The 16,133-nt window shown below is 38.3% G+C and overlaps 1 protein-coding gene across 5 annotated transcripts in view; it reads right to left on the bottom strand.

Annotated features, from left to right (window-relative positions):
• Positions 1-834: 834 nt before the first annotated feature.
• The window catches only part of ARHGAP28 (Rho GTPase activating protein 28), a 195,121-nt gene continuing 179,822 nt past the window's right edge, over positions 835-16,133 (bottom strand). For all 5 annotated transcript variants that reach the window (XM_007974605.3, XM_007974607.3, XM_007974608.3 and 2 more), the window contains 2 exons: positions 7,208-7,272; positions 835-4,455 (listed from right to left, as the gene is read on the bottom strand). In XM_007974605.3, coding sequence (XP_007972796.1) covers positions 4,361-4,455; positions 7,208-7,272 — 160 coding nt within the window. In that variant the 3' untranslated portion in view covers positions 835-4,360. The remainder of the gene's footprint in view (positions 4,456-7,207; positions 7,273-16,133) is intronic.

Genomic DNA, 16,133 nt, shown 5'->3' with positions numbered 1-16,133 from the left:
CAATTGATTTTTGTGAATGACCTTGTATCCTGTGATGTTGCTAAATGTACTTATTACTTCTAGTGATTTTAACTATTAATTCCTTAGGATTTCCTTTACATAATCATATAATCTGCAAATTAAACATTTTTATACTTCTTCCTTTCAACACTTTTTGCCTTTTCTTGATTTATAGCCCTAGATAGGATCTCCTGTACAGTGTTAAACAAAAACAGCAAAAACAGACACTCTTACCTTATTTGTTATCTCAGGGCACATTTATTCAATCTTGGCACTACTGAATAATTCTTTTTTTTTTGGACAGAGTCTTGCTGTTTCTTCCAGGCTAGAGTGCAGTGGTACCATCTTGGCTCACTGCCACCTCCGCCTCCTGGGTTCAAGTGATTCTCCTGCCTCATCCTCCCGAGTAGCTGGGATTATAGGCACACACCACTGCGCCTGGCTAATTTTTTTATTTTTACTAGAGATGGGGTTTCACCATGTTGGCCAGGCTGGTCTCGAATTCCTGACCTCAGGTGATCCACTCGCCTCACCTCCCAAAGTGCTGGATTACAGGTGTGAGCCACTGTGCCAGAGCCAGGCTGGATAATTCTATGTTGCAGGGCTGTCCTGTGCACTGGAGTGGGATCGGCAGCATCCCTGGCTTCTCACCCACCAGAGGCTGGCAGCACCCTCTCACCCCCTGGTGGTGAAAACCTGGTAAGTTACTCTTCAAAAACAAGAACATTTGGAAACATCTGTTTCCAGGTATTGCCAAATATTTCCTTAAGGCAAAATCATCCCTAGCATCACTGTGCCCTTGGAATAGTCAAGTAGAAGAATTCTCACACAATGTTTTTAGTGTTTTTCTCTTTATTTCTTAAAGATAAAATGCAACATACATATTCTACTTAACAATGAAAGCTGATGGAACAGAAGAATCATTATTAGCTTTTGAGATGGGCAAAGACTTAAAACATTGGTGTTTTCTAGTGTCATGATTTGTCAATCAAATTAGTTTTAGAAAATAGTTGGTAAATGTCTGACAGAAAAAAAAAATTTTAATTAAGGTGCATGTAAGTGTGTAAAACTGTTAAAAATGCTTGAAAACAAACATTCTAATCCCATGTTGTATTATTTTTATTTGTAGAAAATAGTTAAAAACTGCCTGTCAGAGAAACTATTTAATCCCTTAACACAAAGTCTTTTAAGGCAAATAAACGTTTATAAAGAACAGTTGAAACCGCCCGCTAGTAAGAAGGGACATTTTAACTCATGTGAGCTTTCAGTCAAGTGAAATAGGTGGACACCAGATGAAAATGCCTGAAAGAAAAGATGGACATTAATTCCTACTCCTGAACACTCGCGTCTGCACGTGGTTAGAAACTCAAGACAATGAGCAGGACACAGAATTCTCTGAGTATACCACACAGATTACAGTTACACAGTATTTCTGCTTTTAAAGCTTTGCTGAAAACGTTTTTCGTCATTAAATGTATATTATTAAACATACACTGAAAGCTAATTGAAGGGATTTAAATAATAAGATTCAGGCACAGTTTGTAACAACAATTGTAAAAGTCAATTCATTTTTTTTTTCCCAAGAAAGGCGAGTGAGGTAGTTTATACTGTATAGACGTTGTAAATAGTTGAAAATCCAGTTTGTTTAGAGATCATTGACTCCAAGAATCATATTCCCAAGTGAGCTGCTTAACAAAGGGATCTTCTTTTGCAGAATGGAGGAAAAAAAATGAATTAACTCTAGGATTTTTTTCTGAATAAGCATTCCTAAAAAGTCAGTTCCCTCTAACACTTTCTCCTGGAGGACATAATTTTCCCAAGTGTATACCAAGAGCACTAGGAATGGGTGAGGGGGAGAAGCTCTTAAGGATAGCATGTAGAAGCCCAGTATCTGCCCTTCTTTTGTTTGCAAAGAATTGCAATGAATTCATTAAACTTTTTAAAAACAACTCTTGATAAGGCAAAAATTCTTTCAATACTTAGATGACAGGCATCTTTGCATTTTAACTGTAGGGGTTTGTTTATTCTGAAGAGTAAAATTGGTCAAAAGAACCTCTTGAATCACACAAATATTAGTTTGTGTATCTACTAAAAATTCTTCTCTAATCAATTTGCCCTCTGATTAAGAATAAAAGTTATATCCAATGATACTAGTATTGACATGGTCTTCCATATATATATATGGAAGTTGAAAGTTGTCAAACATCCTTGAATAAACTAGAGTGATTATACTTATTGACTCAGCTAAGTCTCTGCCATGTAAAACCACATGAAAGTGGACAAGAAATTGTACTTTACCTGTTACCTATTAGGGATTTATTTGAAACTGGTGACAAACTGAAGTAAATCTTAAAACCTTCAGAATTTACTCACAGGTTCTAATGTGTTTTTGGTCAAAAGAAATAAAAATTCTCAAATAAAAAATTTAATGAACAAATTTGTGAATTATCTACATAGACATAACAGAATTGAACTATTTGAATGCAAGGAAATACACTGAGAAATATCACTCAGTTTTCATATATATGCAGAAACATAAGGTAGCTATTTGAAGAATTTCTTCCATATGTGGTCATAAATTTACTGCCATTTTACATCTTGGGACGTGGCAATTACATAAAGCAAAATGTTCACCCCTGTTGTCTGAATTGCAAAAATGATAAAAGCATTTTTTTCAGACTCTAGAAATTCACGATGTAGTCACGTGCCACCAATTATCCATACATTAAAAATGAATAAAATGTAGGAATAAATATAAACTGATATAGAAGGCACGTTTCCTTTTAATGGGTTTTCAGGCAAAAAAAAATTCTCAAATGAACAAATCAAATGAATAGATCTTGTGTTTTCTATAAAAATATAACAAAATCCTAAATTCCAGCAAGTTATCTACATGTTTTAATATAAGCAATGTTTCATATAGATATCAAGGTGTAATATACCATATAAAAGATTTCTTCTACAAATGGGCTTAAATATTACCACATTTCAAGACTTGCGAAGTAGACAAAAAGATGTTTTCTGTATTTGTGAGCAACTCTGTCTACTGCTTGAATTGTTAAGAGAGAGTCATTTGGGTCTTATTACAACCAATATAAATTCATCAAAATCTTGTCTGGGATCAATGAGAACTCTGTCCCCATTTCCAGCTAATTCGAGAAGGATCCATAGTCTCAAGAGGAAAGGCAGAGCTGTCCCATCCCTCAGAACCTTTTAGATTTGCTCCAAATTAGAAATGTGGGGACTATGTGTTCTGGGCGGTCACAGGTCTGGAATATGGCTCTGCAGGCTCTTGATAGTGAGACAGTGGTCATCTTACCAGACATGCATCTGATTTTAAGCCTCAGGCTAATCCACAATGCTCGGCCATGCTTATGATTAACAAACGCAAAATCTGCTTTTATAGTTTATAAAACCTGGATAGAACAGTATTTTTCAGCATTCTTGGATAAAGCAGTTCTGCATTTTTACATTGGGACTGCAGAAGTGACTGTCTGTAGTTGTGAAATATAAAAAAAAAAATGGTACGTTTGATCAGAAAAGGAAGCCTGTGCCTGGCACTTGGAAAGATACTGAGCACCATAACCATAATGAGAAAATAGAGGCTCTGTGAATGTTAATACATATGACACCCTTTGTCAAACTAAGCTTCACTAGGAGGACCTGTGCTCATAGAAGAATATGCTTTAAAAGTATCAATTTTCCACAGTCAATGATAGAGAAAAGTTCATTTGCACCAGAATGCTGACAGTCACAATACACAGCCTGATGCACATAACAGTACAGTTTTCTTTAAACAGAAGTTCTTCCTCCTCCAATTCAGGAGTCAGTCAGAGCATAAATATTGTATGTTTCACTTTAGAAACTGATTCTCTTTAAAAAGCAGATCTGGATTATTTTGCAGGGTAGAAATGAAGGCTATTTCTGGCATTCTTGCTCAAAAAGTCAAGTATGTACATTAAGTATAAAAAAGGGTCTCTTTCACCTCTTTCGTTGGGTAGCATTGGCTACATAAAGAACATTGCTTATCCCTCGGTCTAGGGCCAAGTTCATTTCTGCTAGAAAGCTGCAATACTAGAAGTGATTAGAGTTCCATATTCTAGATTGATCTTTCTTCTGGAAGGACCACATCATCTTTCCTTTACTTTTATGAAAAAAAAAATATCATGAGAAAGCTTCAGCTGAATTGGTGAACCAGTGCCCCTTCCGTAGTTCATGCTGACGATGTCCGCTGCTGAGGGCCAGAAATACTGAGAAGGTTGTAGGAACAAATATGTCAAACACAGTGCTGTTTTTTCCCTACCAAAATGTAGGATCTTTTTGGCATATAATACATGATAGCAGCTATCTTGAGGATATTTTAAGAACTTGGTTGGGGTTTAATCACCCATTCTGCTTGAGGATTTATACGATATACATCCAATATATAAGCATCTGGATCCAAGCAATGCTCTCCTAAAAGAAAAAGATCAGAGAATAAGTGTACATTTGTGTGTGTGTGCGTGTGCACACATATGTGTATGTGTGTTTGTGAAGTTCAAATAAGGTTAATATAGTTCTCTTGGCCAAAGTAAGTAGACATATGTTAAGGTTTCTTAACAAACTCTTCTTCCTTCTTCTCCCTCTCTCCCTTCCTTTTTTTTTTTTTTTTTCTTTCTTTAAGACTGTGAAGTATGGGTATATCAAATAAATCTCATGTGAAATTGCGGAAGAAAGCAGACATACCATCACAGGCAAATTGTTCCCTTGCTTCATGGCATCAATTAGAAAATTATGGCAAGCACCGGGTGCGGTGCCTCACACCTCTAATTCCAGCACTTTGGGAGGCTGAGGTGGGCAGATCACTTGAGGTCAAGAATTTGAGACCAGCCTGGACAACATGGTGAAACCTCATGTCTACTAAAAATACAAAAATTAGCCAGGTGTGGTGGCAGGTGCCTGTAATCCCAGCTACTGGGGAGGCTGAGGCAGGAGAATCACTTGAACCCGGGAGGCCGAGTTTGCAGGAGAATCACTTGAACCCGGGAGGCCGAGTTTGCAGTGAGCCAAGATCGTACTACTGCACTCCAGCCTGGGTGACAGAGTGAGATCCTGTCTCCAAAAAAAGAAAAAAGAAAAGAAAGAGAAAAGAAAACTATGGCAAGAACTTGTTTCAGGTATAAACTAATCATTTATATGCTAATACATGTCCTCCAGTGGTTTTATAGATAGGTACTTGACCAGAGCTAGAGAAGATTCAAGTCAAATTCATTTTAGGAATGGTCATTTTGTTTCTTTACTACGGATGTAAAGCCCATAGGTAGGAAATCCCAAAATGGTAACAACTAAAAGATCATCATTCCCTGGGGCAAACCTACTCGAAAGTCTTTACGTGCAGTGTGCTTGAAATGTATGCTGAAGTCTCAAACAAAACTACCAAGAGCTGCCTGCATGCTCGGTTGTTTGATTCATTCACTTACCAAATATTAATCATGTGCCAGGCACTATTCCAGGGGCTGGGTTTACAGCCATGTATCAGTTAACATTCTAAGAGCAGCATAAGGCAACTAACAAACACATAATATCAAGTAAGTCCACTGGTGATAAGAACATGAGAGAAAGGCCAAGCATGGAAGGCATATTCAGGAGGGTGCGAGGAAGGGGGGTCTCACTGAGAAGCTGATTCATCAGCAAAGACCTGGCAGAGGCCAGGGACTGAGAAGTGAGGGTGTCTGGAGGGAGGGCATCCTGGGGAAGAGTCACAGCACATGCAGAGGCCCCAAATCCAAGCCTGCCAGGTGACTGGATTTACAGGTTTAGTGTTTGAAGGGACCCGTGGGATAGAAATTGCAGGGGCATCCACATACAGGTGGATTTAAAGCAGTGAGATGGATCGAGCTCGCCAAGGAAGGTAAGTGCAAAGAGAGGAGAGTTCCGAGGACTGAACCCTACCGTTCTCCAACCTTGAGAGGCTGAGAGGACAAGAAATAAGGGGCACAGGGGCTCCAGCAGCACAGCCAGGAAACGTGGGAAGACAGTCAGAAGCTTAGGGCGTCCTTGAAGTCAGGTGAAGAAAGTGTTCTTCAAAGGAGGGAAAGATCAACTCAGGCAGTTCTAAAAACAGACGAGTTGTGTGGTGACCATGACAAGAGGGCGATTCTGGTATAAGTGCTGAGGGACAGAGCGTGCCTGGAGTGGCTTCAAGAGAGAACAAGGAGGAAGAAATTGGAGTGTAGACACTGATTCAAGAAGCTTTTGCTGTAAGGTGGAACAGAGAAACGGGAGTAGACTTAAAGAGGGTCAAGAAAGAATTTTGTAAAGGTGAAAAATTGCCAGTTTTTTAAATGCAGATGGAGATGCTGCAGCTGGGAGGGAAAGGCTGATGGTGTGGGAGAGTGGAGGGTGCTGGCGAGAGGAGGCGCTGCCCTCAGTGGGAGCACAGAGCACCCATGGGACTGTGGGATATTCACAGACCAAGCGGGGAAGTTTTGTTGATTCCCCCCCTGCTCCCCCAGGGAAATAGAAAGAATGAATTTGGGAGGAGAGTGAAAATAGGGAAGTTAATCAAAATGGTGTCATGCTTCCAAAAGTTCTTACAGTATTCTCTGCTTTGTTTTGCATTGAGTCTCCAGAGAGACTTTCCAACTTCAAGTCATATTGAAAAGACCCAAGCCAGCGAGGCACAGTGGCTCACACCTGTAATCTCAGCACTTTGGGAGGCTGAGGTGGGTGGATCACTTGAGGTCAGGAGTTCGAGAGCAGCCTGGCCAACATGGTGAAACCCCATGTCTACTAAAAATAAAATAATTGTCTGGGCATGGTGGTGGGCACCTGCAATCCCAGCTACTAGGGAGGCTGAGGCAGGAGAATCACTTGAACCTGGGAGGTGGAGGTTGCAGTGAGCCAAGATCATGCCAATGCATTCCAACCTGGGCAACAGAGCAAGGTTCCGTCTCAAAAACAAAACAAAACAAAAACAACAACAATAACAAAACAGGAAAAGATCTAAGCTTACTCCATATCAACACTAAAATATTCTCATTTAAATTTTGAAAATATTTTAGAAAAGTTGTGCAACTGTTCTCACATGAGATAAAAATATCAGAAACCTACTGATTTTTAGTTTTTATCTGAGAGATTTAGAAAATATACCTTTATGGTAATATCAACATATTTCTTTTAGAGTAATCAGAGAATTGAGCAGTAGAAATTATTACAGTATGCTTACCTATATTTCCTCCAATTTCATATAACCTTTGGTTCTGAATCTTAATACATTCTGATGAACCATGACTGAAAAAAAAAAAAAGAGAAAGTAATGTAATTTTAGCACTCTATCCTGATCTGAGGTAAAAATGCATGTTAAACAACCAGGCAAAAAATACTTCTTTCTACCTTGACGAAATATATCCCACAAAACTGTATCATGACTGAAGTTATGATAAAAACAATTGTTTTTCTGTCTGGCACAGACTGGGCCCCGGGAGGACGAGACTGCACCCACCAGGTTGGGAAGCCGCAGTGCTCCACCACATAGAGCCCACTGAGGCCACAGCTGCCAGCTCCATTTCAGGGTAGTTACTGTTACTGACACATCAAGGCTGGCCACGGAGCAGCTGCGTGTTTAATACTGCCTTGTCATTGGCCGTATTACTCTCAATCCAAAAGAAGTCAGGTTTTATTTCTGCATTTGCCAAAAAATTGAATGGGATTATCAGCCCATGTCACATTTCTCAGTTTGCCTCATGCTTTGCAAGGTGTCTAAGGTTGACTTCATTGCAAGTCTGTGCCCCTTAATAAAAGCAAGTCACGGCCAGGCACGGTGGCTCATGCCTGTAATTCTAGCACTTTGAGAGGTTGAGGCGGGCGGATCATCTGAGGTCAGGAGTTCGAGACCAGCCTGGCTAACATGGCAAAACCCCGTCTTTACTAAAAATACAAAAAATTAGCTGAGCGTGGTGGCGTGTGCCTGTAGTTCCGGCTACCCAGGAGGCTGAGGCAGGAGAAGTGCTTGAACCCGGTAAGAGGAGGTTGCAGTGGGTGGTGATCACGCCATTGCACTCCAGCCTGGGCGACAGAGCGAAACTCCATCTTGAAAATAAAATAAAATAAAAATAAAATAAAATAAAAAAATAAAATATAAAATAAAATAAAATAAAATATAAAATAAAAAATAAAATCACAGGAAACTACCACTCAATTTAATTTTTCCACCCCAGACTAGAATGCTGGGTTAGAAGAGTCTGAAAGACTATCGCTGACCTCCATCCCCATCAAGGAGTGACTTTCAGCTTGGTTCCTTCAATCATTGTCCTGGCCTCTCCACTGTGAGGAAGATGCAAGTGTGCCCTCTTTTTTTGTTGTTGTTTTTGTTTAATCGAACTTTCATTTGAGATGCTGTAGATTCACACGTAGTTGTAAGAAATCATAAAAGCACATCCTGTGCACCCTACACCGATTTCTCTCGATAGCAACATCTCATAAAACTCTAGTGCAGTATCACGACCAGAATGTTGACAGCCATTCAGGGAAGATGCAGAACATTTCCAGCCTCACAAGGCACCCCCTGCTGCCCCTTTATAGCCACATTCACTCCTTCTCCCCATCCTACCCTATCCCCATCCCTTACCCTGGCAGCACTACCCTATTCTACACTTCTATACATTGGTCATTTCACAAAGGTTAAACAAATGGAAACATACAGTATGACACATTTTTGTACTAGTTTTTTTTTTTTTTTTTTTTCCAACTTGGCATAAATCCCTAGAGATCCACCCAAGTTGCTGCATTTTTATTGCTGAGTAGTATTCCACGGTATAGAGGAGCCAGTTCTGTAGTCACTCACCTGCTGAAGGACACCTAGGCTTTTTCCCCCCAACCCTGCCAGTTTTTGACTGTGTAAATAAAGCCGCCATCGGCATTTGTGTACAGGTTTTTGTGTGAACACGCTCTTCATTTCTTCGGGATAAATGCCCAGGAGCGTGAATGCCGGGTCATATGGCAGCCGGAGATTTAGTTTTTTTAAGAAACTGCCAAACTATTTCATGGAGTGACTACACTATTGACATTCCCGCCAGAAATGCATGAGCGACCCTGTTTCTCTGTATCTTTGTCAGTATTTGGTGTTGTCAGTATTTTTTATTTTAGCCATTCTCACAGGTGTGTAGTCATATGTAATTGTGGTTTTAATGAGCATTTCCATAATGGCCAACGATGTTGAACATCTTTCCATGGGCATAGTTGCCATTTGTTTATCTCTTTGGTGAAATGTAATCTGTATCTCTTTGGTAGTGTCTGTTCATGTCTTTTGCCCACTTTCAAACTGGATTGTTTGTTTTTTTAACTGTTGAATTTTGAGTGTTTTATTTACATATTCTAGATACTAGTCCTTTGTTGGATACGTGGTTTTGCAAATACTTTCATTCTAGTCCATAGTTTGTCTTTTCATCCTATTCACATGGTCTTTTAAAATGTAAGTTTTCCATTTTGATGAAGTCTAATTTATCAATTTTATTTCTTATGGGTCACATTTTTGATGTCAAGCTCTAAGAACTCTTTAGTTTTAGATCACAAATATTTTCTCCTACATTATTTTCTAAGGGTTTTATAGTTTTACACTACACACTTAAGTCTGTGATTGTTTTGAGTTAATTTTTGAATAGGTGTGAGGTTTAGATCGAGGTTTATTTTTTGCCTATGGACGTCCATTGCTTCAACACCATTTACTGAAAAGGCTTCCTCCATCGAATTGCTTTTGTACTTTTCTCAAAATCAGTTGCTGGAATAGCCAAATTCATAGAGACAGAAAGGAGAAGAATGGTTGCCAGTGGCTAAAGGCAGGGTGAATGGGGATAGAGTCTCCGTGTGGGATGATAAAAAAGATTTTGGGTATGAATGATGGTGATGGTTGCACAACAATGTAAATGTACTTAGTGCCGCTGAACTGTCCCTTTGAAATGGTTAAAACAGACTTTTATGTTACATATAGTTTACAATAAAAATCTTTTAAAAATCAGATGGGCCTATTTGTGTAGGTCAGTTTCTGGGTTCTCTATTCTATTCCATTGATCTAAGTGTCTATTCCTCCACCAACACCATACTATCTTGATTACTCTACCTTTTATATAATCAGCCTTAATATCTAGTAAAGTGATTCCTCCTACTTTATTCTTCTTTTTCAATATCATTTTAGTTATTCTAGCACCTGTGCTTTTCCATATATATTTTTAGAATAAGCTTGTGCGTGTTTACAAAGTAACTTGCTGGAATTTTGACAGGAATTGCATTAAACCCATAGATAAATTTGGGGAGAACTGATATCTTTACTGTGTTATCTTCCAATCCATGAAAATGATATGTCTCTCCATTTCTTTAGGTCTTCTTTAATTTCTTTCACCAGCATTTTGTAATTTTCAACATATAGATCCTGTAAAGGTTTACTTAAGTTCGTGCTTAAGTATTTATTTTTAGAGTGACTGTAAAAGGGTATTGTGTTTTTACTTTTGGTTTTAAATTCGGTTTCCACATTTAAAATGTATTCCAATATTCCAGTGTGACTGATTTTTGTGTGTTAATCTTGTATCCTGTGATCTTACTGAACTGACTTATTAGTTCTAGGTCTCTTTAGGTTTTTATTTTATGAAATTTTTAATGTAGATATTCAGGTCATCTGCAAATAGAGACCATTTTATTTCTTCCTTTATAACCTGTGCACCTTTTCTTTTCTTTGCCTTACTGCAGTGACTTAATATTCCAGAAGTATGTTGAAAGAGATTGATGAAAGTGGGCATCCTTATTCTTGCTCTTAGAGGGAAAGTATTCAATCTTTCATTGTTAAGTATGATGTTAGCTGTAGGTTTTGTCGATAATCTTTATCCAGTTGAGTAAGTCCTCTTTTTCTAGTGTTCTGAGAGTTTTTATCATGACTCGGTGCTGGATTTTGTCAAAGGCTTTTTTTCTGTATCAATTGAGATGACTGTATGGTTTTTCTCCTGTTGATATGACTAATTACATTGATTGATTTTTTAATGTTAAATCAACCTTGCATGCCTGAAAAAAATCCATTGGTTTATGGTATATAATTCTTTTAATAAATGCTAGGTTAGATTTGTTATTTTGCTGATAATTTTTAAAATCTAAATTTATGAGATATTGGTCTCTAGGGCTTTTGTTTTTTTTAAATATAATTTTTAATTTTTGGTATTAGGGTATTAATATAAGCTTCATAAAATGAGTTAGGGAGTATTCCTCCCTCTTCTATTTTCTAGAAAAGATTGTTCTAGATTACTCTTAATTCTTTAAACATTTGCTAGTTTTCTCCAGCAAAACCATCTGGGCTTCCAGAGCTTTTAAAAACTTTAAAATTATAGATTCAATTTCTTTAATGGCTATAGCACTATTCAGCTAGTCAATTTCATTTTGGTTGTATTTTGGTAATTAGTGTTTTTTGAGGAATTGGTACATTCTAAGTTTTGAATTTATTAGCTGTGAAGTTGTTACAGTGATCCTTTTTATCCCTTTAATGGAAGTACTGTACAGTGATACCCCATTTGACTCTGGATATCCTTGATGTGTGTCATCTCTTTATCTTTGTTAGTCTTTCTAGGAGTTTATCAATTTTACTGCTTTTTTAAAACAACTTTTTGTTTCACTGATCTTTATCATTTTCCTGTTTTTAATTTCACTTATTTCTGCTTATCTTTATTAATTTCTTCCTTCAGGTTGTTTTAGGTATATTTTGCTCTTATTTTTGTAGTTTTTAGAGGTAGGAACTTGGACAGTGGATTTGAGATCTTTCATTTCTATCATAAGCATTTACTGCTATAAATTTTTCTCTCAGCACAGCTTTAGTTGCATCCCACATAATTTTATTTTTAAAATTTTATTTATGTATTCATTTTTGAGACGGAGTCTCACTCTGTCACCCAGGCTGGAGTGCAGTGGTATGGTTTCGGCTCACTGCAAACTCTGCCTCCTGGGTTCAAGTGATTCTCCTGCCTCAGACACCTGAGTAGCTGAGATTACAGGTGACTGCCACCATGCCTGGCTCATTTTTGTATTTTTAGTAGAGATGGCATTTCACTGTTGGCCAGGTTGATCTCAAACTCCTGACCTCGTGATCCACCCGCCTCAGCCTCCCAAAGTGCTGGAATTACAGGCATGAGTCATCGTGCTCAGCCTATCTTTCTGGATTCTATCTTGTTTCATTTATAGAATTTTTGAGTATATTGCTTTGTATGGCTTTGTGCTTTCTCTGGATATTACAGAACATGTGTAACTTACTGCAGTTTACTGATATTGATGTTTTACTAATAAATGATATGTACTTTTATTAGTTTTTATCCTCACACTTAAAAATTAATGATATTTATCCCTTTAAAAGTTTTTATATTTCTATCATGGTAAAATACATATAACAAAACATATCATATTAGCAATTTTTAAGTGTATAGTTCAGTGGTATTAAATACATTCATAATGTTGAACAACCATAACCAGCATCTGTTTTCAGAACTCGTTTTATCTGTAAAACTGAAACTGTATGCCTATTAAACAATAATTCCCCATTTCCCCTCCCTTTTAGGCCCTAGCAACCACCATTCTATTCTGTCTCTATGATTCTGACCATAACTAAGTGGAGTCATATAGTGTTTATCCTCTTGTGACTGGCTTATTTCATCAGCATAACGTTCTTGAGGTTCATCCATGTTGTAGCATATGTCAGAATTTCTTTCCTTTTTATGGCTGAATCATATTTCCTTATATGTATATACACATTTGGCTTATCCGTTCATCTGTTGATGAATACTTAGGATGCTTCCATGTTTTAACTATTGTGAATAATGCTGTGAACATGACAGTAAAGTGTCTCCATGAGGCCCTGCTTTTAATTTTTTGGCCATGTACCCACAGGTGGAATTGCTGGATCATATGGTAATTCTATTTGTAACGTTTTGAGGAATCCCCATACTGTTTTCTACAGTGGCTGTAGCATTTTTTACACCCCCACTTCCCACCAGTGGTGCACAAGATTTCTGATTGCTTCTCATCCTCACCAGCAATTGTTTTTTTCTTCTTTTTTTTTAAGGTAGTAGCTATTCAAATGAGTGTGATAGTTCTATTTATTCTCAGTTCTTTGAATTCAAAATCACGTAAGTTAAAGGAGGACCACTGATGCATGCATAGATTTCATTTTTAAAATGGAAAGATAATCCTGATATTCTGGCATAACTAAATTTTACCTAGTTTACTCTGAAATTATTTTACCATTGAAAAGTGGTACTTTTAAAAAAACTGGTAAGATCCTGGAAACAATTTTAAAATAAATATTTAATTTTAGAACTCTTTTAGATTTACAGAAAAACTATGAAGATGGTATAGGCAGATCCCATATGCCCCACACCGCTCCCCCCGTTATAAACATCTAATATTAATGTAGTACATTTGTTACAATTAATCAATATTGATACATTATTATTAACTAAAGTCCATACTTTATTCAGATTATCTTCATTTTAACCTAATATTCATTTTCAGTTCAAGGATCCTATCCAGAATTTCACATTACATTTAATAATTGTAGGGGGCTGAACAGTGTCCCCCAAAATTCATGCCCGCCCTGAAGTTTGTAATTTGACCTTATTTGGAAATAGGGCATTTAGAGATGTAATTAGTTAAAGATCGTGAGACTAAATCATCCTGGATTTAGGGGGCACCTAAAATGAGGAAAGATGATGTGAAGATGGGAGAAGAGATTGAAATGACATGTCTCGAGCCATGGAATGCCAAGATTGCTGTCAACCAGCAAAAGTCACGAGGGAGGCATGGCAGAGTTTCTCCCGCGGAGCTTTTAGAAGGAATCTACCTGCTGACATCTTTATTTCAGACTTCTGGACTCCTGAACTGTGAGAGAATACATTTCCACCTTTTAAGCACTGGGAAATTAATATAGTAGTTGGGTCTCCTTAGACGGCTCTGATAATTTCTCACAGTTGCCTTAGTTTTGATGACCTGAACAGTTTCAAGGAGTACTGCTAGGGTATTTTACAGAATGTTCCTCAATTGGGATTTTTCTGATGTTTTTCTCATGTTTAGATTGGAATTATGTGTTCTTGGAGGAAGACCACGGAGATAAAGGGCTGTTTTTATCGTATCAAGGGTGTACTTGGATATTATCAACATGACATCACTGCTAATATTAACCCGATCACCTAACTGAGGTCAGATTTCTTCCGTGTAAAGTTGCTTTTTCCCTTTTTACACACTAGTTTTTGGAAGGAAGTCACTCTGCATAGACCACATTTAGGGAGTGGGGGTGCACCACCATTTTAAAATGTAATTGTCGTGTGTCCTCTACATACAATGAGCAATATATCAGATGATACAATTTTTGCTTCTCTCACCAAATGTGATTTTAAAAATGCATGAGAAGTAGGATAGTTTATAGCCCTCTTTGTACCCACTCTGATGTTCTCCTTTCCTTTCTGATGTTCTAAGCCTTGTTATAATTTCCTTTCTGTTTAAAGAACTTTCTTCAGCCATCCTTTATGGGTCAATTTGTTAGCAACAAATCTCTTAGTTTTCCTTCATCTGAGAATGTCTTTATATCTCCCCCATTTCCAGAAGGACATTTTTGCTGAATATAGAATTCACAGTTGACAGGTCTCACTCTGTATTTCCTCTCCTTTTGGGATTCTGTATGACATGTAGCTCACTTGTTAGACTCCCATAGGTCCCTGAGGCTATGTTCATTTTTTTTTCTGGTTTATTTCCTCTCTGTTGTTCATAATCGATAAACTATTGATATGTCCTCAAGTTTGCTAATTCTATCCTCTATTATCTTCACTCTACTACTGAACAAGTTTTTTCACCCATTCAGCAAGTTTTTTACTTCAGTTTTTGCATTTTTCAGTTCTGTAAATTTCCATTTGTTGTATTTTTAAATAACATCTATTTCTTTGCTGATATTTTCTACTTTTTCATTTGTTTCAGAATTCATAATTGCTTGTGGAAGTACTTTTTGTGACAGTTGCTATAACATTCTTGTCAGAAAATTCTAAAATTTGATTTAGTTTAGTGTTGACATTGTGGTTTCTTTTTTCTCATTCATGTTGTGGTTTTGTCTTAATGAGTGATTTTGGGTTGTATTGTGAACCTTTTGGATATGACACGATGAGACTCTGGGGCTTATTTCATCTTCATTTTTTGGCATGTAGTCTTCCTGTTGAGGTTTAGCACAAGGTCTGGGTGGGCATGTATGTTCAGCTTCTTGCTGGGCCCCATTGAAAGCAGGAGAGCAACTGGCTCTGCCTCATTGCTTCCAATTGGGAGTGTGAGATCAGCTCCCTGCTGGGCTCTGCTGCCACCAGGGTGGTGGAAAACAGAAGCTAACACTGCCTCGTTGCTGCAGGCTGAGGGTGAAGCTCAGCTCCTCACTGGGCCCCACTGACACCAGAAAAGAGGAGGGGAGGGAGCAGAGTGTCAACTGTTCCCACATTTTACCCCTTTCCACCAGGTGTCAGGTGGAGGCTCAGCTCCCCACTGGGGCTGACTGATACTACTAAGGGCAACAGGGAAGCTCTGCTTTGGCCTGCCTTGTTCAGTTTTGCTCATATGGTCAGGGGAAGAGGCTCAGCTCCCTCGGGGCCTTACTGACACTTGTGCTAAATGGCCTGCCTTGCACTGCCTCACTGCTACTGTGTTTCATTGCTGCTGGGTGAAGGGGAAAGCTTAGCTCACTGCAGGACCCTGCATACACGACCCTGGCTTGGAATCAGACCACCCACCTGGTTGTGTTAGGTGGCACGTGGTGGATGGCAGATCCACTCCCTGCTTGGATCCACTGAAACCATGGGGCGGTGGCGCGTTTTTTCTGTTGGTGTTTGGCTGGAGTAGGGCAGATATTGCCAGAAACGATTTTTTGTGGTTAGGCCACCCCTTTACCTAATCCTTTGGCTAGGCTTTCCTTAGAGCTCTTTTTCATCTGTGCCTATTGTCAGTTGCAGGTTGGAAGTTTCCACAGTGTTCTGTCTGGGATGCATGGGAGGTGATAAGGAAACTCCCAGAACTCACCACCGTGCCATTTCTCAAGGCCTCGTCTTTCCACCTTTCAGAATCTTTCTCTGCTTTTTGTTGTGTTACTGTCCAGGGTTTAC

The sequence above is a fragment of the Chlorocebus sabaeus genome, chromosome 18, assembly GCF_047675955.1.
Source record: "Chlorocebus sabaeus isolate Y175 chromosome 18, mChlSab1.0.hap1, whole genome shotgun sequence".
Lineage (NCBI taxonomy): Eukaryota > Metazoa > Chordata > Mammalia > Primates > Cercopithecidae > Chlorocebus > Chlorocebus sabaeus.
The sequence above is the reverse complement of the archived record's forward strand: the minus strand, read 5'-3'. Positions and strand labels throughout refer to the sequence as shown.